The 24887-nt window shown below is 39.7% G+C and overlaps 1 protein-coding gene across 6 annotated transcripts in view; it reads left to right on the top strand.

Moving 5' to 3' along the window:
• The first annotated feature begins 1173 nt into the window (after nucleotides 1–1173).
• PTPN4 (protein tyrosine phosphatase non-receptor type 4) overlaps nucleotides 1174–24887 on the top strand; it is a 110039-nt gene continuing 86325 nt past the window's right edge. Inside the window, exon 1 of one of the 6 annotated variants that reach the window (XM_088168251.1) lies at nucleotides 1174–1306. In XM_088168251.1, coding sequence (XP_088024377.1) covers nucleotides 1294–1306 — 13 coding nt within the window. In that variant the 5' untranslated portion in view covers nucleotides 1174–1293. Of the gene's footprint in view, nucleotides 1307–16830; nucleotides 16989–21669; nucleotides 22735–24887 lie in introns of those variants that run through there. The other 5 variants (XM_088168252.1, XR_015804907.1, XM_088168254.1 and 2 more) reach the window with 5 other exon arrangements.

The following is a 24887-nucleotide window of genomic DNA, read 5'->3' on the forward strand; positions in this document are numbered from 1 at the left end:
ACCTTCCCATGGGCCACATATGAAAATCTTTATGTGGTCAAGAGGCACAATTCATCTCATACCCTGTAAGGCTCCAGCAAGGACCGACAGGCAATAATGACCCTCTGGGGCATTTGCAGAGTGAGGCTGGGTGGCCATGTGACCAAGGCGGAGGGTTACGACATTAAGACACCCCCACTGCTCCTGTGTGGCTCATTTTTCCCTCCGAACGGAGAGGGTCAGAAGAGCTGGCCTGCGGCTCCTAGAGGCACAACCTCCCTGACCAGGACCCCGTCCCGCGGGCGAGGTAAAGGCGTCGGGACAGGGCCGGGAACCCAGCAGAGGCAGCGACCGCCACTCAGGGTCGCCTGCCTGAGCCCACCGCTACAGGCGTGAGTGACGGCTCAGCTGACCAATCCGCCGCCTTCAGCCATGGTATGCCCAGCCAATCAGATCGCCAGGTGCACTATCGGTCCTGCCCCCTCCCTTTTGCGGACGCCTGACGGACCAATAGAAAGGAGAGGAGAGCGCCCGCCCCTCCTCCGGCTCTCGCGAGCTCTCGAGGGCCACCTCCCGCCCGCCACCTGGTGACTGCGCAGCCGCCATGTTGGTTGCTATGCTGCCCGCGTGAGGCGGGCGGGAGGGCGGCGATGAGGGGAGGAGGCAGCGGGGCCTCCCCCCTCTTCCCCCACGGGCGCTCGCTCCCTCGCCGGCAGGGGAGGCGCCTCCGCAGCGCCCCGCCGCTCCACCTCTCCCCGGTCTCCTTTGCCTCCTGGCCGGGGCTGCGCGCGGGGCAGCCGCCGGTCCGTGCGAGGCAGTACCGCTCCCCGTGAGGGAGAGCCCCGGCCCGTGCGGCCCCTCCAGCCGGTCGCTGTGAGGAGAGGGGGGAAGGAGAGGCCGGAGGGTGGAGGTGTCCTCCGCCTTCCCCCCGGGGCTCCTCTGTCCTCCTCTCCCTCAGCTCTTTTTCCCCCTCCTCCCCCCGCTCCCTCGGCCCAGCCGCTGCAGTACGATGCGGCGCTCGCCGCTGCGGCGGGGCGCGGGGCGGCTGCTGTCGCTGCTCCCGAGGCTGCGGCTCGGGCGGGCGCTGCGGGAAGACTGAGGGGGAGGCAGCGAGCGGCGCCCCCGCTCCGGGTCTCGATCCCGATCCCGCGGGGGTTGCGGGCGCTGCGCGTGTCCGAGCGTCTGCGGCGCGCGTGCCCGTGCGCGCGCCCGCGGAGGTGGGTTGGGGGTCGCGCGGGGCGGCAGCGGCGCGAGCGCGCAGCCCCCGCGCCTCTTCCCGCCGCGCTCCCCGCACCATCTGGAACCAGGACGTGGATGGTACATGAAGGTAAAGGCGGCCGCCGGCGCGCTCGGGGCTCCGGGCTGGGGGGGACGAGGGGTGCTGCGAACCGCGTCTCTGTGCTGTAATCCCCCCGCAACTTCGCGCTCAGGTCGCCGCGGGCGGACAGCGACTCTGCCCTGAGCCCTTGGTGAGGGGGGGGGGCTGTGTGCGCTCTCCCTCCGGTTTCCCCCTCCGAAAAAAACAGGAGAGCCGGCTCCCCTGTGGCGAGAGGGGCGTGGGGGCTGTGTGGAGCTCGGGGAACACGGGGGGGGGGGGGGGGCGCGTAAACAGCCTCGAGGGGCGAGAGCTGCGGGGGCAGGTCGGGGTCTCTAAAATGCGGTGAACTCTGCTGAACGCCTGAAACAGATCTTTATTTTAGCGTGTTTAATAAAAAACTTTGCGATCCTGTGCTTTCTAGGCACATGTGCGCGTTGCCCTGGTTATGGGCAGGGAAAATAGGCTTGAGTGCTGTCGTTGCATTCCTCTGGTACATTTTTAGTGTCTCACTCGAGCAGAAGGCTTGTATAATAGCTGTGTCTATATGCGACAGAGGCTTTCCGTGTACCTGGTGATGGGTTAACTCGTGCATGCTGTTGCAGCACTGGCTGGAAGAGGCACAACGTCTTTTTCCTTTCAAAAATCTCCAAGAGCTAGTGGTTAAAACTAGATAGCTGCCAGTGTACGTGAAATGTTCCCACCTCTGGTCCGTTCGAAGGATATATTTATATCGTTCAGATGTAAAATACACGTGAATGAACTTTATGCTGCTGTTTGCACCCATTCAGGACTTCAGTGTGGCCAAGCTATTACAATTTTTTCAGCTGTGAGATAGAAAATAATATTGTGATTTCTGTATTATAGAATGGATTTCAGCTGAATAATAATTGTTAGACTGCAGTGTGCACATACATCTGCTCACCCACGGGGCATTTCTCCTGCCCTGAGCTAAACTCAGAGTTCAGTGGTAAGGGGGTTTTGTGCGTGCACGTTTGCCTGCTTGTTTTGGCAAATAAGTGCTCTGTAATGTTGGGAGCCACCGACGTGTTCACACGCGTGCAGACATTGTGTGCTCGTCACATTGTAAATGTGCTTTGCAGGAATACAGGAGTGAGTTACATTAGAACTAGAAAACCCATTTTTTATTAGATATGTATATTGTAGGAAAGTTTTCCAGTTCATTGCTTGAACATAATATATTCAGTATTGTAATCTTATGGATGCCATTTTCTTGACAATAGATTTCTTGCTTCACTGACCTAAAAAGTTGTTTTTACATTTTGGCATGACTCCGGCTTGCATCATGTTGATAAAATATGATTCTGGGTGATAAGCTTACAAATTTGTACACATGTATCAATATGTTTCCTAGGCAAGTTTATAAACTCAGAAATGCACTTTTTGCCTGATTTCTTTTGCTGTAATTTTGTACTTACAGTTTCTTTGTAGTTTTAGATGACGTGTGGTTTTAATTTTAGTTTTTCAAAGTCAGATTAAACACTGAAATACAAATGCATTTTCCTCACACATAGAAATGTATTAAATAATTTTACCTTTCAATATGTTTTCCTTATGTTTGCAGTTAAATTTATTTGAAATCAGATTTATTACTTATTTAGAGTTTATTTCTATGGTTTCTTCTTGTTCAGCAAAATTGTCCATGGAGTGTATTGTTTGTTGCCATGCTTTACAGTTCTCATGTGCTGTTAATGTCTAATTTAGGTTGTACATAGCAGTATTGATTGAACACCCCTGCTAAAAATACTTTCAGGGTTGGGTACACTTACACTATAGCAGCAGGAAAGTTCAGCCAATAGTGTTTTTCTGTGACTAGAATTAATTAATTATTAGCAGCTATATTTTTAAAGCATGGATAAAACCCCAAATCCTTTAATTTTAGAAATAATGCTAATGGCTCTGTGGAATGGATGAGCTCTCTAATGAGCAGAGTTCATGTAGTACTATTTACATGTCACTGCCATTAGCATATTTGAAATATATGGTAATTTAATATTCAGGGTACATAATTTTGGCTTAGATCCTGCATGGCCCCCGTTTGGGCAGATGTGTCCACCTGCACAAAAGTTGCTGCAGGAGCTTGAGCTCAAGCATTGGTTCAGTAGACATCAGGCCTGTGTTTGTCTTGGGCATTTGCTGTGTGTGAATGTTTGGTTGTGTTTGTGTGATGTCATAGGGGCTTCTGGGCATGCAGAGCTCCTGGGCTGGCAGCCTAATACAATAGTGTGTGACATGATTACTCGGGGATAAAGGGACTTTGAAAAGATTGCTTTCATATTGTAGCAGCACTGCTGAAAGGTCCTGAGCAGCATCTGGGGGTTCCATTTCACTGGGCCATTATTTATGGTTGTTACTTTATAAGGATTGTACACAGGAGTTTTGTGCATTGGTTTTTGTGCACATATATAAAGTGGGATGCATGCTCTGCAAACATGTTCTTAATAGTGAGGGGAGTTACACTGCAGGGGAAGATAGCCAGGATGGGTCAGCCATAAGCTCACCTGGATGTGGGAAAAAGAACAGCTTGCTCAGGGCAGTTTAGACTTTGGATGTAGTCAGTGGGCTAGGTAAATGTCTTCTGAAAATTACAGAAGATTGCGTATTCTGTTTTAACTTTTCAACTGGTCAAAACTTTAATTAAAGCAAACAGTAGACATGTGCTTTTTTTTTTTTTTTTTTTTGTGTTGGAATCAATGTTAGTCTATTTTCCTTAAACTGATAAATAGTAGATTTCTGTGGTTTGCCTTCTTAGGTCTTCTTACTGCCAATAGTTTGACCATCAGATTCATCATGATTGTGCTCTGCTCCTCCCCTTCCCCAGTTTGGGTTTAAATTTGGTGCAAGATAATATGAATCCCATGCCTTCACATCCTGTTTCTGTGTCACCTCACTTCCATTCTCACCAATTATAAAATGGTCAAACAAGAGAATCTTTCAGCAGATGGTTGACTGTGCTTCCTTTTTTTTTTTTTTAATAGCACACTTTCACTCTGGTGCTGTCACTTTTCATAAAATGGTCAGACAAAATTCTCATGGGTTTTAATGTTCTCCAACCTAAAAACCTGTAAAAATGGTTTGTGTATGTCTATAATACAGAATTGTTCATGGGGAAAAGAAGGAACTGTGAAGGTGGAAGAGCAAAGGGAGAGGAGAATGGCCTGAGCAGGAGACAAAACCCAAGGAGCTCAGCAGTGGGCTGGTAATGCAACAGCAGGTCTTTGCTGTCTGGACCAGCTGCTCATATATGCTTGTTTGGGAACAGAGGCTGTTTTTCTTTCAGGACTAGTAATCCACTGAGGTAGCACAAAACCAATTTTCTCTAGGCTTTTGAAAACCTTTAATTTCTAAAGTTCCTTTGGAGTTCCTTTTAAGTCTATATTTGTGTACATATATATAATTATTATAGTATTATATATGCAGGTACACATTCAAAATCTCCATCTTTATTTTGGAGAATTTCAAAATTATTAGAAAACTATTGCTATTTGCCACTTACAAAATCAATTACTTCGAATTTATAGCAGTTAAAGGGTTCAGAGAAGTTTTATTGATGTGCTGACATACCAGAATTCAGTGTCCAGATGTGTAGGTAAAAAGAATCTGGTTAACAGCACACTAAATCTGTGCTAGTTGTATGCAGTGTCCCAGTACATGCCACAGAATGTTACAGCTGGTGGTCACAGAGATTCTCAGTAGATCAGACAAACATAACTTGATGAATTTCTCTTTGAAATGTGACAATTGAACCAGCTTTTCCTTTCTCAGCTTATACACCTTCAAAAAATATTTGGTAGGGTGATGCAATTAGACCTCTCTTGGTGCACTACTTTGCCTCACACTGCAATTACTTCTTGGACAAGTTTACTGTGACTATTGGACGATAAGTGCAAATCCATTTGTGTGGTTTGAGACCCTGCCATCTCTACAGTTACAGGAGGAAGGGGGAAATGGCTAATATCCATTTAAAAATAAACATTCTTTTAATTATGAGCATTTATGTTCTGTAATGAAAGATGCCCTGGGAAATATTTTCATTGATTGGGGTGTGAAGTGAGCTCTTCATTGCCACTTCACCGTTTTCAGTCTGACACTAAGATTTATGAGGAAGAAATAGATAGTCCACTTCTTATGGCATGTGCATCCTTGCATTGCCTTTCTGGGTATTTCTTATATTTTTCAGGGTAACTAGATTAGAGAATAATAACTGAATTATTCTGCATGACCAAAGGCCCAGATCTTCAAATGACATTCAAATGTAGTGCTGATAGAGATTAACATTTTCATACTTGGATTTATTTTTTTTTTTTAATTAGAATGGTGTAGATTAGGTTTAAGGAGGATGTATTCAGTACTCTTATTAACCTGGGTTTTGGACTTTAAATTAAAAATTGCTAAATATCTGCTAGTCAAAACTTTGTTCTGACTGGTGCTTTTTCTTTGAAAACATCAGTTTAAATCTGAAGGTATTAAGTTCTATGTGATTTTGCTATTTTGTTTGATAGTTTTAATAAGCTAATTGAAAAAAAATTAAATGTAAGCTCTTTTCTGATGTTTGCTAGGAGCAACAATTTTAATTGATTTGGTTTTGTGATGTTAATTGTGCTTGGGTTAAGCAAATGATCCTCATTTTGTCTCCAAAAGGATATTATTAACTTTTACAACAGTTGAATGTACTTTATCTTTTCCTGAGTCCTTTGGCCAGTTTTTTGGGCTTGTGTAGCAACATCTCTCTGACCTACAAACCACCTGCCCACCCAAAAGCCCAACTAACCAAACCTCCAAAGAATGTTTTGTGTCTGCTGCAAAAAAGACAGAAACAAATTATATCAATAGTGCTCTGAAACTTATGTCAATTATTGAGTGCAATGAAAGTTACATAAGTGATGTTTTCTTCGATGAGAAAAGGATTCTTAGTTAAGCCATTTGCTTTTTTAATGGCATAGATCAAGTTTAAAACGAGAAATTGAAACTATCTGCAGCAGATCATTGTCCATGTAAACCAGAGCAGCAGCTGGTAAAAGAGCCTGCTGTGGCTCCTTTGTCTCGGAGATGTGCTGGCATACTTTGTCTTGGAGGAGGTTAACAAGCGAGATTTCTGTGTTTTCTGGTCACAGTGGAAGGTGGTATTTGCAAAAGAGTCCAGAAAACGGATTTGGAAACACTGCAAAGCTGTGTTTTAAAAGGAGAGATTCAAGTGTGACACACCAGAACTTGTGCTCTCTCATACATGCCAACAGATACAGTGCTGAAGTAACTTCATGCTTAGTTCAGGCTTGAGTAGAGCTAGAATGTTGTTAATTCCTGTCCTTCAGGTAGAGAAATCACCACTTGGTCAATAAGAGCACAGGGGAAAATATACTTGTTAGTAGAAGAACAGTTATTGCTATTAATGCTCTCTGAACTTCCAACTTGGCACAGTTTTTTATCTGGGCCAAGAGATAATTTCTTGATGGTGCTTTCCCTTATATTTTCCTAAGCCATGAAGTTGCAAAACATGTTAATTGTAATTAAAGCTCTTATAATTATTTGAACAAAAAAATAATCCAAAATGTGATGTATTTCTCTTGGTACAGAAAAAAAATGCTTCTCAGATTTTACAGCCATGATTCAATGCTTTTGCTTAAAAAAAAAGACCATTTAAGAGGATGATCACATAATAAAACTGTGTTTGTTTTGTTTCCAATAACCTTGTCATTGAATTCAGAGATATTTTTTGGGGGAAAAACCTGCATTCTGCCCATTAAAAATTGGCTTTAGAGAGAGTTAAAATTAGCATATGTCACTTTGCATTTGTCTATCTTGGTACATGCAACAAGCTTTTAGTGTCATCTGAAAAAGTGAGACATATTTTTGTCTTTTGATGTGTAAATAGGGTTAAAGATGACCAATGCTGATGTCCAGTGATGTGTTGCATTGTAAGTTGTTTTTTCCCATGCAGACTGTGTGTGTGCACTGCATATGCAGTTTTGTCTTGTGTCTCTAAACTGCTTATAGCAGTACTGGTCTTAAAATGTGTTACTGAGTTTACAGAGTGCCCCTATTTAGAAAAGCTTTACATTTGGAGAAGGGATGTGTATCAATTTGTTTGACTTAAAAATAAAATTTTATAGAATTTGGCATTTGAGTTTTAAATCTGTGGCCTATAACCTCCAAACTGTGAGCTGCTGTTAAGACTTACCTTGGAAGAGGCTCTTGCCTTTTTTTTGGGAGGCAGGCTGCAGTTAGGATTGATGCCACGGTCTGTTTTTAGTACTTGAGTGCAAATGAGGCTATGGATGAGTCTTGGGAATCCTAATCTACAAGTAATTCCCCACTCACTATGTTTTAGGCTTGTGTATTGACTCTGTAAGAAGACAGTGCATCCTGTTAGCTCATCCAAGTGCACCTGCTCTCCATAGAGCAGATCTCTTTAATATTTGGAAGGATGTAATGTTTATGAAAAGCAGGTTTTGAAAGACTGAAATGTTTCTGCCTCTAAAACTGAAGGGGTGTAACATCTTTGTCGAAGTTGGGATAGGAAAGAGGAAAAGGACAGCTGCCCTGCAATGATTTTAAAGTGTGGAGGGTTTTGGTAAACATAATGAAAAAGGAAAGGTAGATATTTTTATTTTAATGTCAACAAATCTCACGACTTATTGTGAAGTTTGTGCTGAAATAACCGTGGTACACACATTCTCACAGGAGAGAGAAACTGAAATGCAGAAGTGATATTAAAATGGAACAAATATACCAGATGTTTATATTGTGGCATCTTACCTCCAAATGATTTGAATATTTTTTTTGGCTTGTTTCCTCCGAGCTTAAATAAGACTACTGATCTACATTCTTCAGCACTGAGGGCTGATAGAGTAGCTGCTAATTGTGGTTCTGTCACCTCTTCTCAAGTTTGCTATACATGCAGCTAGGTGAGGAGGGACAGAACATGAATGGTGGCAAAAGTTTCTTCGCTTTCTTAACCTTCCCTAATTAAAATTTTGCTTCTCCTTTCATTGTATGATATATTAAAATATACCATGTAAATCAGTTTGGTAAACTACTCAGGCTTGAAAGTGGCTTGAATTTTCTAAACTTTCAGATATCCAAATTTGGACTAAGGAAATAATTCTGGAATTTGTTGTTGGAAAAACGTTATTTTTGCTTTTCTTTCCTGGGTGGCGTAATGTGGTTACAATTTTTTGGCATCTGCACTGAATAGGTTTGCTATTGCTTAAGAGACTTATGGTATCAGTGACACTGTCTCTTCCCTTTTCTCATAGTATAGATTTGAGTATTTTGTTCTATAGTTCTGGGATCTGCTTGGGGAAGTAACCATGTGAGCGTGTGCCTGGAGAGGGATGCAGTGTGGTGGATGTTCCCTGGGTTCTTTTGGTAAAGCTGGTTTTGACTTCCACAATCCTCATGTTTGCATAACTCTTGTAATCCAGAGTTATTTTCAAGCTTTTGCAGTAGTTAAGTAAATTGTATAGAATTGAATAACAGACATAATAAAGATATTAATTAAAATATTGCTGCTTTCAAAAACATGCCACTTGAAAGATTGAGAGACATACAGTAGGAAAATGAGGTGTGAGTAACCACTAAGGATGTGTATATACAGTTACACTTAGAACAGAATTCCTCAGTAGAGGACTAGAAAATAGATTGAAAGCGAACATCTGACAAAAAGTCCTCCAAGAGGAAATTCCTGCAGGAGAACTTCATTCTTGAGATTAATTAAATGAAAGATTAGAAATTCTCTAGATAGCTCTAAGCTATTTAATAAAACTGAAGTAAGCAATTAAAAGACTCGGTTGTAGTTACTAGCAGAAGCAATACCTCCTTTTAATGATCGTGGTGCTGTCCAGTTACCTATGTTCTCCCTCCTTTTACAGGAGAGCTATATGGGAGCTCATTAATGCTGGATGCTTTCTGCAGGATTTTCATAAAAAGCATCCTTCTCTGAATAAGGGTGACGTAGATAATAACTTCTTTGGCATTGGAAGCATATACACAGTCCTGAGAAAACAGAAATAAAAGTGCTTTGTAGAAATTATACTAATGAAATGTATGTGAGAGAGTAGCTTGAAAGAGAAACCTGATTAACATCTGAAACTTCAGCTCATGTTCAGCCACCTTTGAATAGAACTTAGGTTGCCAGTAAAGCTACTTTGTCAAATCTCTATTTTCTATTTCTAAGTTACATTGATGTAAACATTTCCAATCCACCTCTTTAAAGTATTTTTTTTCCTTTGTTTACCAGATAAACAGATTCATTCTAACTGTTGTGGGAAACGATTGTAGCAACTCTGGTATCTGCAAAAGCCTTTTTCCACTGAAGTCTTTCATATTCATTTGAATATATATCGTGTTGTGGTGTGCCATGATAGTTGTGTGTGTTCCAGCAGTTGTGTACAATAAGCTGGCATGTGTTATATGACCAGATACCCATCTCTCATTGGATAGTAGTGCATGATAGCAAATTATGTCATCATGTTAGGGACAAAGATGTGTAACTGCAGATTCAAAGAAGTTGCCATAGTTCAGCAGAATGATTATGCCATGAGTAATTACGAAAAATTTTAAAAAATAAATTATTATATGTATTGAGTAGCACTATAATAATAATTTTAAATTGCTTCAAAATAAGATACTACTTAAGATATTGAAGAGCACTCTGTGGTAAGATAATTTTATAAGTGCTCACTACTTTCCATGAGAAAACAAATGTAGTCTATGTTAAAATAAAAATAGGCTGATACAGAAATTCTGAAGATAAATTTATTAGTTTTATTATTTTTCTACTGTAAACAGAAAGCTACAGTCTAAAACTCTGCTTTCCAGACTTAGATGTCTGTGTTACTGCTGAGAAAAACCCACAGTGAAACCTTTTCTTTTGGCAGTGTATAAGTATCCTTATTTTCTTAGCATAATTAGCATATATTGTGCACTTCAGATATATCTATATGCACAGTAAGTAAAATGTCATCATATTGGGTGTACAGTGGCAAAAAGATGGATTGATAGCATTTTAAAATTCTGTAAAATAAAACTATGTTTTACTATAGATTGTATTTGAAGAGTATTGCAAGTTATTTAGAAGTAATGTCTGAGAAGAAAATACCAATGTTTATGCTTCCTCTTCAGGAGTGATGTGGAATGTATTTTGAATGTTGATTTTGTATTAGATTTATTTTCTGTCAAACCATGTCATACATGCTTGCACTTCAAAAAAATGTTGAAATGTTCTGTTGACTTTTTGAAACTTTTTGGCAACACAACTCTCTCAATTTATTTTGTCCCTTGTTTAACAGTTTTTGTGTGTGTTTTCAAAAGCACTTCCATTCATCATTCAATGAATTCAATAGAATTCTAATAGGAGCTGCACATAAATAACTACAGAAATCAATGCTTCAATTCAGCCAAGAGTTTTTCTGTGACTTCAAAAGCCGCAAGAGCATTTATTATTAGAAACATACAATTGACTTTTCTTGTATTATCATTTTGCATAGTGATTTGGTTTTTACCACCACAACAAGATGTTTGATAGTTTCATTTGAAAATGATGTATTTACATTCGGTACTCCAAAACAGTGTAATTTTTATCTTTTCTCTCAAGCTCTATTCATGTTATTTTGCATGTTGTGCTCTGTGCAAAGGTTGTTAGTGAAATATTCACTGGTGGATTTTTTCCTCAGAGGTCAACCAAATGTTAAGCATAATCTCCTGTTCTTATATTGTGATGAAAATGTAGAAATAGTCTTCAAAAAAAGTTGTTTGGTTAATTTTCATCTGTTCATGCAGTGTAAAGCATATCCTCGCCTCCAAAATGCTCAGTTTTCTGATGCTAACAACCACAGAATTGACCAACCTGTGATCGTGCAGGATTATGCTGGAAGTACTTCCAGCCTTTAGAGTTGACATTACACCTCGGGTCATGTAATCTGGGACAGTCTTTTTGATCCTGATGTTTTTAGGTGGGTTGTAGGAACTGAGATTTTCTCTAAGGAGGTAGTTTGAGCACACCAGAAGCTTTAGAAATTTTGTGGTTTTGTTTTGAAGTAGTCCAAAGATGATGTGATGTGACCCTTTGAGTGGTGTTGCCTTTGGGCAGCTCGTGCAGTTTCTGTCAGGTAACAGTACAGTGTTACCACCTGGAGTGGGAGCACATCCAGAAGGGAAGAGTTTTGTTTTGGTTGTCAGCGGGGTACTCAGATTAATGGATTTTTCTGTATTCTGGTTTTACTTTTCGCTGTTGCTGCTAATTCAGAAAACCAAGTCAAGCTAGCAGCAGGGCCTTTTAGATGGCAGTCACCTTTCCCCCAACCTCCCAATTCCTGCTCACCATACAGTCTGGTTCTGTGTGAGGAGAAGGTGTTAAGAGCTTCTTTGTGGAATTCCATCTTGAGAACCAAGTGATGCTGAGACTTGCTGCCACCAGTCCAGTCGCCTTGAGATGCAGACCCACAGTCCCCTCCTCACCTACCTGCCTGCATAAGCAGGCATGTTTTGTCACTTGAGAAACATTTCTGCTCGGTGGAGACATTGGGAAGCATGGCCTGTCTCTAGTCCTTCCTTGTTCTAACACTTGGAGTGGGAAGACTTCTCAGATGAAACTTACTCTATGCCTTGAGGAGTGTTTTGCTGGTGATGAGGGGAAAGAGCGGCAGAGTATGGTGAAGAGCAAGATTGGTAACACAGACAATATCATAGCTGCAGAGCCATTGGTGTTCAGTGTTGTCATTTGGAATTATATGCATTTAGGATTTAAATCCTGTCATGGTGTTATCTTGAAAAAAAAAAATGAAGAAAGTGAAGTTAGATCTGTTGGTTCCTCATAGTTCTTCCCTATTTCCTTTTCCACTTCTGTCTAATTCAGATTGCATTTGAGTCAGCTGCTTTCATCTTGACACTTAATGTCATTCAAGCATCCACAAAGTTAGTATGTTAATGTCTGCATTTCAACTGACTGATAGGTACACCAAAACCTATCTTAATTTTGTCACTTCAGCATGAAGCTTCTTTTAATTTCCCAGGCTGTTCAGCATTTATCAAAGCAAGATAATGGAACATTGCTGGCGCAATTTGTAAGCCTGATATTTAAAGTTTATTAAACATGACTTTTTCTTTTTTCCTAAAATTGTGTTTCAAAGTGCTTGAAAACTGTAATGCATTCAATTTCTGCAGTATTGTATGACCGAACCCGAATTCTTTCTGATTTGTTGTGCCTTTTCAGGTGTTTCATTTTGGTAGTGCTTGGTATAGGAACTGTCTCCTGACTGTTCTTATTTGACCTGCATATGGTTTAGGAAGCTTCAAACCGAATCCATTTGAGGTTTTACAATACTGAGAATCATGAGAGAGGATCTTCATCTGTCCCATGGGCTGTGTGCCCGACTCAGTATCCCCATATGAGGAATTCCCTCTCTACAACAGCATGACATAATTGGTTTATGTTTGTATATTCACTTTTCTTCCCACTTACCTTCTAAGATAATTTTCAGCAGAATTGGTGTATAACCACCTTGTGTGCAATTTTGGTATTTTTGCAGTGAATTGTGCCTGATTTTATACAGAAATTGCCTAAACTTATGCAGGAAATTTCTGTTTTCAGAAAATAGTTTTTCACCCTAATTTTTAAGAGTAAATGTTGTTCTTATGTTCTGAAGACACTGATGACACCTTAAGAATGTGGAGGTTTTTGCTAAATTTAAGCATGTGCTACTGGGAATGAAGTAGATCAAATGTAAATTTCCATAAATGACTGGATATAGTATCCATGAGGGGTTATGAAAACTGCTGGGATCGGTAGAGAGAGCACAAATTGCATCAGAAGCTGACCAAAGAGTACCCTGCAAACTGTTATACTCTAAAAGCATTATTAGTCATGCTCTTCAAAAATGAGTCTTGAAATTAATCCTATCTCATTTGTCTCTTCTTATTAAAAGCTACAGAAAACACAGAGTTGAGAAAAATTTTTAGTATATCAGAGGGCTGGATTACCCCGTAAGAAAAATAAGATAAATTTAAGATTTGAAAGAATTAATACAATTTAATAGTACAAAATCAAGTATTTTAGGCGTAAGAACTTCTTGAATTCAGGAGTCATAAATTGACAAGTAGGCAAGGAATTTGGGAATGCTGATAAAGATGTAAATAATAGCTCCCAATGGGAAGCACAAGCAAAGACAAGCCACCTGAAAGTTATCTGTGGTTGGCTATTAGAGCCAAGTGTAAAACAGGAGCAGTTTCTGCACCCGCCCTTGCGTTGGCTAATGAGCTTTATTGCTGGCTTGGATAACAAGAGAATTGAGGATAGCAGCTCTGAAAGCCTCAACCACAGCACAAATTAGAGGTGACTGTATTGGGGAAAAAGGTTTCAGTGCAGAATTTAAAAAAATTCTTTTTTTGTAAACCTGTCAATGTAGAGTCACATTCATTAGTGTGTATAGAACATAGATTATGTTTTAAAAATATATTTATAAAGCTATTTTCTAAGAAATGCTTCAGTCTTTTAAGACAGTTTCTCTTGTGCAATTCTTTCCAGACTTTCCTTTTTGTATGAGAATACAACTGAAAAGAAAAAGCGTTCTATGAGAGCTTTGAAAGCTCTCATAGAAAGCTTTTTATTTTTTAAAAGGAATTGCATGAATTGGATTTCAACTGATAAGACACATTTACAGTTTTACTGTCAGTGTTAGAAACTCAGTTTTACTAGTAATCTATTCTCTATTGTGATATACTGATATCTTGATTTACTGACCTTATGACAACAAACTGAAATAATGGCCTCTTACTTGGAGAGGTTTGTGCTGAGACCAGCTGAGGTTGGTTTCTCTGGAGAAGGGTTCTGCTACTGGGGCCTTATTAGGACAGGCAAAAGGCTGATCAACAGGAACATCTGGATCTGACTGTCAAATGAACTAATGCAGCAATAGCACTAATTACAGCTCGCTCTTACCATTTGTGTCCTTGTTCAGTTACAGCATTTACAATAAGAGTATCAGTCTGTTTATATATATATATATATATAGTTATATTTATACTTGGAATTTGGAGGAAATATTGGGGGAAGCCCTTTGTTTCTGAGTAGCTGATGTAATATATTAATTATGAGGTGTAGATACGTGCTTTAGAGACTTTAATATATCTACATTATGGACCTGGTCTGACTATCTTAAGTATTTTTTTCAGTGCCTACAATGTGCCAAGGTGAGCTGCTGATATATTGGATTTGTGTGACCAGGTTTTGGTAGCAGGGGTGGCTTCTTGGAGAAGCTCTGTGCCTGTCCAGCACAGCCAGTCCCTGGGGCTCCCAGGGGGACATGCTGCCTGCCAAACCTGGGCCCATCAGACATGGTGGTAAGACTTCTGTGATAACATTGAAGAAGTTAGAGCACAGAAGTAATCACAGCCAGAGAAGAGTGTTACACCGTAATGTTTTTCTTGTTAGCAAAATTTTATTTTGCAAGAAATGTCTATGTAGACAAATTGTGGTTTGTTTGGGGCTGGATTTTTGTTGGTTTTGTTTTTGATTTGTAATAGATTTGATCTGAGTTAGCTCACATGAGACTAAACACATGCAGAAACAAATTCTGAAGTGAAATAAAATCAGTCTTACAGTTGAAAAAATGGGTGTTGTTTTGGATGTTGTCAGAGAAGGAAAGAAGAAAAGAGAGAGGAAGAAATAATTGTGTTATCTTTTATTAATCTGGATTGAAAACTGAACATCTGAAGCCATTTGCCTTGATCTTTTGGAGGAAGCTTTTTTATTTCTTGAGGAAAAAGATTTTGTGGAGTCATTTTATGCATCTTAAACATCTCATATATCAGAAGAAAATATCAGTATGTATGGACCATAATATTTGAACAGGTAAGAAATAAATACATACCATGTGATATTTTAAAACTTTTACATGATTTTGACTCTTAAGCACTTACAATTTATGTTATGAAAAGTAAATTTAAAATATTTCATGTCAGTCTCTATTTTAGAAAGAAAGCATTGGTTTCTAAATCCGATAAATTGTTTCTGAAGAGTTAATTTGCTGTCTGAAAGTAATCTCTCAATTTGTAACCTAAAGCTAACTAAGCTGCCTAGTAGACGAGTACAGCTAGAAATATATAGGGATCTTCCTTCTCCTTTCCCTATGCCCAATTGAACATTGGCTACAGTGTATAAATATTTTTCTACTGTAGCAATTGCTGTTCCAAGACCTTCACCGGTGCTTGGTAGTCACTTTACTGAGGATGTTAGCTTAGCCATGCATAGTTAAAGCCCCATTTCTCCATTGGCTCTTCTCACTGCTGTATTGGCTGCTATTGACTATAGCAGTAATTCATCTCTTGTGCACTGCAGATCCTGTGAAACAAGGTTATCTATGGCAATGCAGACTCCAGAGTGCTTTTAAAAAATATAATTATTCTAAATGTTATGCATACTTTGGCTTTTCAAGGGAATGTATACATTCTCTGGCAACTTCAGAGTTGTATTCATATATCAGAAGGTTAAGAGCATGTGTGCAGGTGGGGCTGCTCCCCACACCTGTGGGAGCCTGCAGCGTTCCTGGAGGGAGATTGTTTCATCCAATTGCCTTTTGAACTCCCATGCCACCATCTCAGTACATGTCATGAGCTTCTGTCACCAGGATGTGACAGGGTGTGTGTGCTCATTGCCAGTGTGGATTGATAGGTTTTTGATTGGCATGGTGCAGCAGAAACAATCACACAGGGCTCGAGATCCAGGATGCTACATTCAAGTAGCTGAAAGAGCCAGTAATGACAGATGTTTGGAAAGGAAGGAGCAGATCCTGCTTCCTCTCTTCCTTCAGCTACTGGTGCTTTTCTGCTTTACCCACAATCGTTCTTTGGTCTGTCCCTGTACAGTGACATGTCATTTTCAGGTGGGAGAACGTGTATCAAGCAGCTACATAATCAACTTGGCCTTGCCTAACCACCCCCTGCTGCCTGAGCTGAAAGCTTTAAGCCAGTTATGTTGGATGCACTGACATGAAACTCTTCATAGCACAACCTCTGTATTTCCATCGGTCAGAATAACATTCTTTGTCTTTCGTTGGCAAAAGTGGCAATCATTGTTTTCAGTATAAGTTTACCTATTTAGACTTGGACATGTGCTGGATAAGAGAAACAATTGTGAATTAAAAGTCTAAACTCCATCAATATTCTGGCAAATAGTAAAACTGAGTGCACAGTAAGAAACTTAAGTAAAAGTTCTGCTGCAGAAACTAGTGGTAGGAAAATGTATTAGCACCAATTACAACAGTCTTCCTTTTTGGAAAAGTCTGCCAAAGTCATTGATGAAGATAAAATCCAGTCTTTCTTGTGGTTGTATGCCAAAGATGATATGCTAAAGGGATCACAGAATTTATGCCGAGTTCTGTGGCTTTTAAGAATTGCTTGTTAACTAGAGGAGATTTTTTTGAGTTGCATAAATTAACCTTTTTTCTAACAATTCATCTTTTGTTTATGTGTTACTGTTCCTTGTTCATTTGTACTGTCATCCTCGTTCTCTCCCACCCCTCATGCACTAGTCACTTTTCATACCACAGGGAGAAAAATTCTGCATCAAAAGGGCTGGCACAGCACGTGCTGCAGATAAGAATGGGAGTGCACTCTTGGATCAGATAAAAGATCCGGAACTCAGTAATCCTGACAGTGATGAATAACATGGAGACATGTAAGACTCATGTCCTGTATACAATGAACCTTCCTTAATGTAGCAACATATAACAACTGACAACTACTATAAATGCATTCCTAGGTTTGGGTGGTTTTAACATGTAGGTACTGATAGCTGTAGCTTTTATTCTGTAAAATATTTAACTACTTTTAAATGTTCATGCAAACCCAAACACAAAAGCATTTCTGGTATCTTTGAGTCAAAGAAATACTGGGCTGAAAAAGGAAGGCGCTAATGTGTTATCTCTTAAATAGAGTGCATTGTATAAGCTTAGTGTTCATTTTCTGAGAAAAAGAAGGAAGGAGCATAAATTTGAAATTGTGAGGATCATGTTGTTGATACATATGGATGTAACTATTATAAAAGACCTTATTCTAATGCCAGTACCTGATAAGAACAGCAAGAGATGTATGACCAGTGTGGGCTGCTGCCACTGACTCACTGTGTAATGACAGGCAAATTACTTGGTTTTCTGCATCTTGTTCTATTCCTTTATAAATGAGAAATAGTTTCCCAGTAAAACTCTGAGATCATTGGATAAAAGGAGATTTTTTTTTTTTACGCCTACTGAGTGTATAAATTTGAAGATAGAAAGTGCAGCAAATACCAGGTTCTGTGCAAGTCTTACCAGTACAGACACAGTAGGATGAGTCTTGCTGCTCATTATGGATTGTATTAAGCCACGTTGTACTTTTGAAGACCTCTTAATGCACAAACAAAAGTAGGAGTTTAGATGAGATTAAGCACTTCAGGGCATATTCTGTTCAGTTTCTTTTTTTTAAGTTGAATACAGCTTCAATAAAACTTTTCTGGTGTCTGCATTGATAACTACCATTCCATTTTGTTTGATACACCAGACATTGCACCACCTTCAGATGAAACGGTACGGGGAGCCCTGCAGAGTAGTTTTCTGTCAATCTCCATCACCTCTGTCATGTTGTGTCTTTGGCTGCATTTTATCACTGAATTTTCATAAGTTTTGGGGAACTTGACCTTTTCAGAATTGTCTGCATTAACTCTACAGTCTTAATCTTTCCCCTGGCACCTCCTGAAACAAAATACAAATTAATGATTCAGACACCACTTGTTTCTTCCCAATAATTTTTCACTGTCATTGTTTGCTGTATTGTATGCAAATCTTTGTGTGTTCTGTGGTGAAAGGGACGTAAATAATGCAGGAGATTTTAAGGGAGATGTGTAGCAGATAAGCAGGGAAATGCTGCAACAGTTTCAGGTGTATATATATATAAGATGATTTGGATAAACATAAAAAGAAAGGCATTATTTCAGCACAGACATATGGAAGTTAACAGGTTTGATGTGTGCTTTGTTTTTTAAAATAAAGTCGTACTTTTATTGTGATAGTCCATAAGTATCCATGGAAATGATGGGGAATACATGAAATTTTCGGTCTCCAGTGCTTCAAGGAAGAATGTGCTGGTGTCTCTTTTTTTGCAATTGCCCCTCTGTTTTTGCATTTCATCTCCTTCCCTTGCATTTGTCATCATTTTTAATCCCTTTTAAATCTACTCACTTTCTTAGATATTTTTCATCACAGGAAACACTTGCTTTAGCTTCATCATTTAAAAAAAATATCCCATCAATGATTGCAGTTATCACCCCATTTATCTGGTTGTGTTCTGCCCCAGATTCAGGAAATGCACAGTTGGAACCTTCAGTTTTTGAATTTATCTTCACATTTTCCTCATCTTTTCACTATTTTCCACCTTTTTGTTCTTTTCTTGAAGTGGCATTCAACAAAATGAATGAGTGAATGATATTCACTTGGCTGGATGCTAATAACCTTTACTGTTTTCCTTGTTCTGACCATGAAGGAAGCTTTCCTCTCCCCGTGGCCACCTGCTGTCCTCCTTGTGCTGCTGTAGTGCTTTTGCCGCTGCACAGTGAGTCATGTTGGGGAATTGGTCTGACTGAAGAATAATTTTGCCAAAATAGTGTTGCTTCTTATTTCCCCACTCTGGTTTACCATATGGCTGTACAAATGGCTATGTCAGCAGTAGGGAGAGGATGATGCAAGGCTGGAAGCAAGAGGCCAGGCTCAGGAGTGGGTCAGGGATGCTGTGTTAGCTAACACTGCCAGGTTACGTCAAAATAAAAAGTTTCAGAGTAAAGTCTAGTTGTCTGTGATATTATCACATCCTACTTCCGGAAATCCTGATCTCTGCTGCTTTTTTCCTTAGCCTCTCTACCTCTTCCCTCTTACTGTTTAACATATTTTCCAAAGCTCCTTTTTTATCTCTTAGAATAAGTAGATCAATAACAACATCAATATAAAGACTCCATTTCTCAGTGTGCACAGGAGGTGGAGCCTGTTGCCCTCAGGATAGGTTGAAAACCTCCTATTTGAATCATTTATGTGGGCATCGTTATTTAAACCTGTACTGTCATTTGTACATACCCATGAAATAATTACAGTGAGGTTTAGACTGATAAGCTTTTGGGGTTAGATATGTACAAGTTTAAAAAAAAATTTAGATCAGTAGTTGTCCGAATCAGTACTGTATGGTACATGCTTATGGTGAAATTTGAAAAACTTAAGCCATTTGGTAGAATCATTGGTAACAACAAAAAAAAAAATGTAATGCAACCTAACCTGCTTTTATAGTTCATTCCAGCAGTGGCTGGATATCTTGACAACAAGATATTTCATGTCCCTAAATCAATCACAAGATGCTCTTGGCGAACAAATGCATTAAATAATCCCTTCCTTTTCCTAACTCTGCAGAGATGCACTTCATTACTTTGCAGTCAAGCTATTAAGAAGCAGCATAAAACTGTTTGGTGTTTTTTTTCTTGTTTCTGTGATTGTTGGGGGATGTTAGTTTTACTTTACAGATATTAAACTGATATTTAAATGGTGAAATAACATCTGAATTTAAGTTACCTGCAAATGCAATAATTTTCAAACTTGAACATAGGTTGAAGTGCACAAAAATATGAATTCCCTTCTAAATCCAATTCTGCATGCTCCCATGTTAATAGACTTGTTCTAAGCCTGTATGTAATGGTGTGTCTGCATGTATTGAAGTCTAAAAACCTCTCAGCTAATGTAAAAGTATATTTTTGTTATTCCTAAAATTTCATGTATATTATGTTCCCTCTCTTCCTGTACTTATTCAGAAAAAAATAAGAAGTGGCATTGTTTAACAGTGTGATGCACACCGTGGAGACAATTTCTGCAGCTTGGTGTGTACAACCTTTCAGAAAGGAATTATATTAGCTAACCTCTGGTCAGTCGTATGAGCTGTAGTTCATTGTCTTGTCCATGCCTTCTTTCTGGCTATCACAATCCCAATTATTGACTTTGCAAATTTCCATTTGTTTCTAGCACTAGAGAATCAATGTTTGATTATTTCAAAGATTGAGCTATGAAGTAAAGCAAGAATCTGAGCTTAATGCACTGAAACAGGTATGAGCTCACTCAGGCTCCACATGATCATTCAGTATCAGTATTGGGTTTTTATAGTACATCGGTCATTTTTCAATGTTTAGTATCAGGAATTGATGCACTGCCCCGTTGAAAGTGAACCACCAAATTCCGATGTCTTGAAGTATAATCCCAAATTGGAAATGGAAAGCAGACTGTCTATGGCACATAAGGTGTAAATAAATATGACGTTTTGTGGGTTCCTCTCTAGATCTTCTCCCAAAATATCCTGCAGCCTTATGTGTACACTTGAGGATCTGATGCCCATGTCATCAGGCTGGCAGCACTCCTCTGGGAGTTCTTGCCATTACCTTCCTCCTGTTCTCAGTAGTTGTGTAATGTCTTTTTAGCCTGTATCAGTTCTGTATTGCTGGTGTCTGCTGATAACATGGATCCTACCGCCTGCTCTTTTCCATAAGCCTTTGAACACTGTTCTTTTTTCCCAGCTGAAAGGAAGGCATGATCTTCATTCAGGGTTGCTCTCGGATTTCTCAGGTAATACTTTTCTTGAATTGCTTCCAGTGCAGACAATGGTTGTGTTCTCTTTAACTAAATTTGCTGACAAGTTTTCAGCTGTTTGTCTCCTGTTGCCTTGCCTAGATTTCATATACTTTCCATAGATGTTGTGTTTTTATCTGTAAATGTTCTGAAAACAAGTATTTAAGTAATAGCTCTCTGATCATCTTTAACTCCGATATAGTTACTCTGGAAAGCAATTTTTTATTCTCTTCAACTCTCAATCACATTCAATAAAAAATTGAAAGAGATTTCTTAGTGAAGCCAACAAAACAGGAAAACAAGCTAACTACAAAAGTGAATTTTAGATAAATGTTCAAACACCTACAATTTTAACACTTTTCTCATCCCTTGTGGTTGCAAATAAAAATTCATCAGTTCATGGAACTGCAAGATGAGATGTAAGAACGAGATTTGTAGTGGTATTAAAACTTGCTATGTAATGGTGGCCTGGCTACTCCTACTCCAGCTACCAACATCTTCCCATATCATGTTTCAGAGGAGTGTTACAGTAATCTTACCAAATGGCTTAATAGAATATATAGTGGCAAAAATATTTGTGGTCGGTCACAGATTTGAGTTATTTTGCCAGAGTGACCACCATGTGACAGAGATGTACATGTAGTATAGCCTATATATCTGTTAAAAAACAAAGCCTACCACAGAGTATGCATAAGCTGTAGGTTTGGGTGTATGTGCTCTTGAGTTACTTATTTTGGATTTCTTGAGAGCTAGATGAGATTTTTCTGCACTTTCACGAGCTCTGTCAGCACTTGTTCAGTCTAGTTGGCACCTTTTCATTTCTCTCTGTTTTTTTCAGCAGATTTTCTTACAGAAAGGCGGATGATCTAAGACTGTGAAGAAATTCTAATTTGTGTTTCTCTTTATATACTTCCAGAGGACAGATGGACACGTCTGTTATTTAATAATGCTTGTGTTACATCCTTCATGAAGAATCAGAATAGCTTGTAGCAGTCTGCCTGCCTGTCAGTAGCAGACACAAACTTCTTGCTGATTTTGTGTTAAATAACAGGGATTTCTGCTCTCTGGGCTCTAGCTTTAAGAATTTGAGAACAGCAAATTCTCAGATGGGCACTGTGGATTCTTCATACTCTTAGCTGCTGAGAAGCTCCCTCAGAGATTTTTGGATGACCTAGTAAATAAGCATGCTGTCCTGGTTCTTGGAGAGTGGGAGCTACTTTTCATAACGATAATGTTGTGGTGGTATTAAGCTCTTTACCATTGCCTCTCTCTGTGATGTACATATCATTCTTAAGAAGATGCCAGAACATCCTGACACCAGTTTCTGCATCTGGCAAGGACAAGCCTTGATACATTTCTCTTCTCTGAATAGTCAGAACTGAAGAAGCCTTCAGATACTCTTCAGCTCGAGACACCCTGCCATCGACTAAGGCTGAAGGAGTGTCATGGTGCATGGCACTGGCCACTCACTGTTCCATGGGCAGTGCATGTTCTTGGCAGCCTCAGTTCAGTAATTGTGTGATCCATCTGGAGCTGCACCACTTTTTCTCGGGTTTCACAGACTCCAGCTTTGGACCTGCTAAGACTGACTTCTGAGGAGAGGACCTTTTACAGCACTGGACAAAGCCAAAACTTGGCAAACCTTTACTGGACTGTAAAGGGGCTCATTTATCTGCTTTGTTTTACTTTCTTTGCAACTTCCTGGAGCTACTGAAACATTTCCAGTCATGGTTCACCAGGATCTCCTTCCTGTGATCTAGGGAACAAATTGTATGTTGTGGCATCTTTCCACAGAAGGTATTAACAATATCGTGGTCCATTATCATTGGTGTTACTGTGCTGACAGTTCTGAGACTCTTGAATTCTCTTGTAGTCATCCCATTTCAACAACTGCATGGTTGTGCCTAGGTGACTATTCCATATGTGTCAATCCATGGCAACAGACACTTGCTCAAGTGTACTTGTTCTGAAATCATTATTGCTAGTGCTGCTGGTGTAGTGGCTGCAGTTCAGAAGGATCAATTCAATCTGGACTTTGTCAGACAGAGTGCTCTGCATAATCATAATGCAAATGTAGTGGTTTCAGATCTCATTTTTTATTCTATTAAAAAATATAGTTTCTATGTCTGTTCCCAGGTTTAACCTGTAATGGGAAAAGAATACTTCCCTTTTTGTGGGTTGAAGTTTTTTGCCTCTTCATATATGGCAAGCTTGTTCATCTCTGTCACTGATCCACTGGTTGCTTCAGAAAAGACATAACTGGGAAAACTGAACTAAGAAGCCAGTGGTTTTGGTTTGGCACTCTGTACTCAGTGAGCCTTGCTATTCTGGGCTGTCCTGTACTTCTTTGTTAAGAGGAAGTTTGTTTGTTTGTAACTGAGTTTACCAATGTAGTTTTGAAAGTACTGAATTTCTGTAGGTCCCAATTTAAAGTACTTATTGTAGTGTAAGACCTGGGTCACCAGAAGAACTGAGTCTGATCTATGATACTCTGATGAGTCTGTCTTGTTCTTTAGAGAGAAAGTGACTGTGTATTATTGGGGAGTGTGGTGGCTATTGCTTGTGTGATACTAGCGTCTTAATTTTTGGAAAGTACTTCTTCTGAGCATTTCTGGGAGCATGGGGAAGAGCTTTGTGTCCTCAGATAAGCATAGTACCACTGTTCAGAGAGACCCTCACTGCAGACCAACACTCCTGTTGCTTCCACGTGTGGCTCCTGCAGCTGCTTCTTGGGGACCTGGGCTATGCTGCAGAGCTGCCAGCAGGGAAGAGTGTGTGAATAGACTTGGAAAATAACAGAAGCCAGTTGCTTGGTTTTCATTGTTAATGTGCACATTCCATATCCTGCCATATGTCCCGTTTCTGTAGCCTTTTAATTCTGGGATGCTGTAGATGTAAAGAGTTTGGGGAAGCTGAGTTTAATTACAAAAGAGTGCCTAAAGAAGCAGGTGTGAGAGAACCATTTGGGGCCTGACTCCAGGGGCACATGAATGAGAAGAGTTTTTAAATGCAGTGTCAAAGAGGAGCAGTGCTGATGTGCTGACTCAGAGAGCTTGTCGCCATTTAGTGCCATCTTCATTTGTATGCTGGTAGACTGTTCTTCTCAGTGCATTTTGTACAACATTTTTACTGTAAAGAAGAGATGGGTGTAATCTTTTATCATCTGAGTGTCTTTTCACACTTGGAATCTTAGAATTGTTTAGGTTGGAAAGATCTCTAAAGATCATCAAATCCAACAGTTAGATATCCAAGTCCAGCTTGATAGATAAAAAGCCTTCTTCTCTTTTTATGTGTCAGAAGCTTTTTACTGGACTTACTCATGTCACTCTGAACATGTTTATGCATGTTGAGAATAAACTTAATCAGTTTTCTTTCTGGGTCTTCCGTTCTGAAAGTCTTTTTTTTTGAAGGAGGTTGTCCCTAAGCATTACAAGCTTGGCTTAATTTTGTTGGTGAAGATGATAGAAAAAGAAAACACTGATTTAAGCCAGAATGTATATATGTAGGAGACTTCATGGAGATGGGCTCTTCATGGATTTTTGTAATGGTTTAGAAATCTTTCTGTACCACATATTAAAATGTGTGAAATTTAAAAGCCTTTTAATGATTTTTGGTAATGCTGCATGGGTGATTGTTGCCATAAATCTCTTCCATTCATAACCACATGGAAAGTATCTCAGCAGAATGTATCAGACACCTGTGCTGTTACTCTGACTATGGATGTACCTGGCATTTCTGTATTAACCTTGGGAGCAGACTTGGGCATGGTTCTTGTCTCTTGGCTACAGCTTTTCTTCTTGCCTTCAGGCAGAACCTGTTAGATTTTCTGTGCATTTTGGGGACATTCTTGTGATTTCTATTGCTGTTCCATCTTCTGTACCCACCCCAAAGGAGTAGGGTGTTGAGTAAGCGAGAGGGAAGTTGAAATGTGATTAGAGAAATGAACACAA

The sequence above is a fragment of the Sturnus vulgaris genome, chromosome 7 (genome assembly GCF_052056855.1).
Source record: "Sturnus vulgaris isolate bStuVul1 chromosome 7, bStuVul1.hap1, whole genome shotgun sequence".
NCBI lineage: Eukaryota > Metazoa > Chordata > Aves > Passeriformes > Sturnidae > Sturnus > Sturnus vulgaris.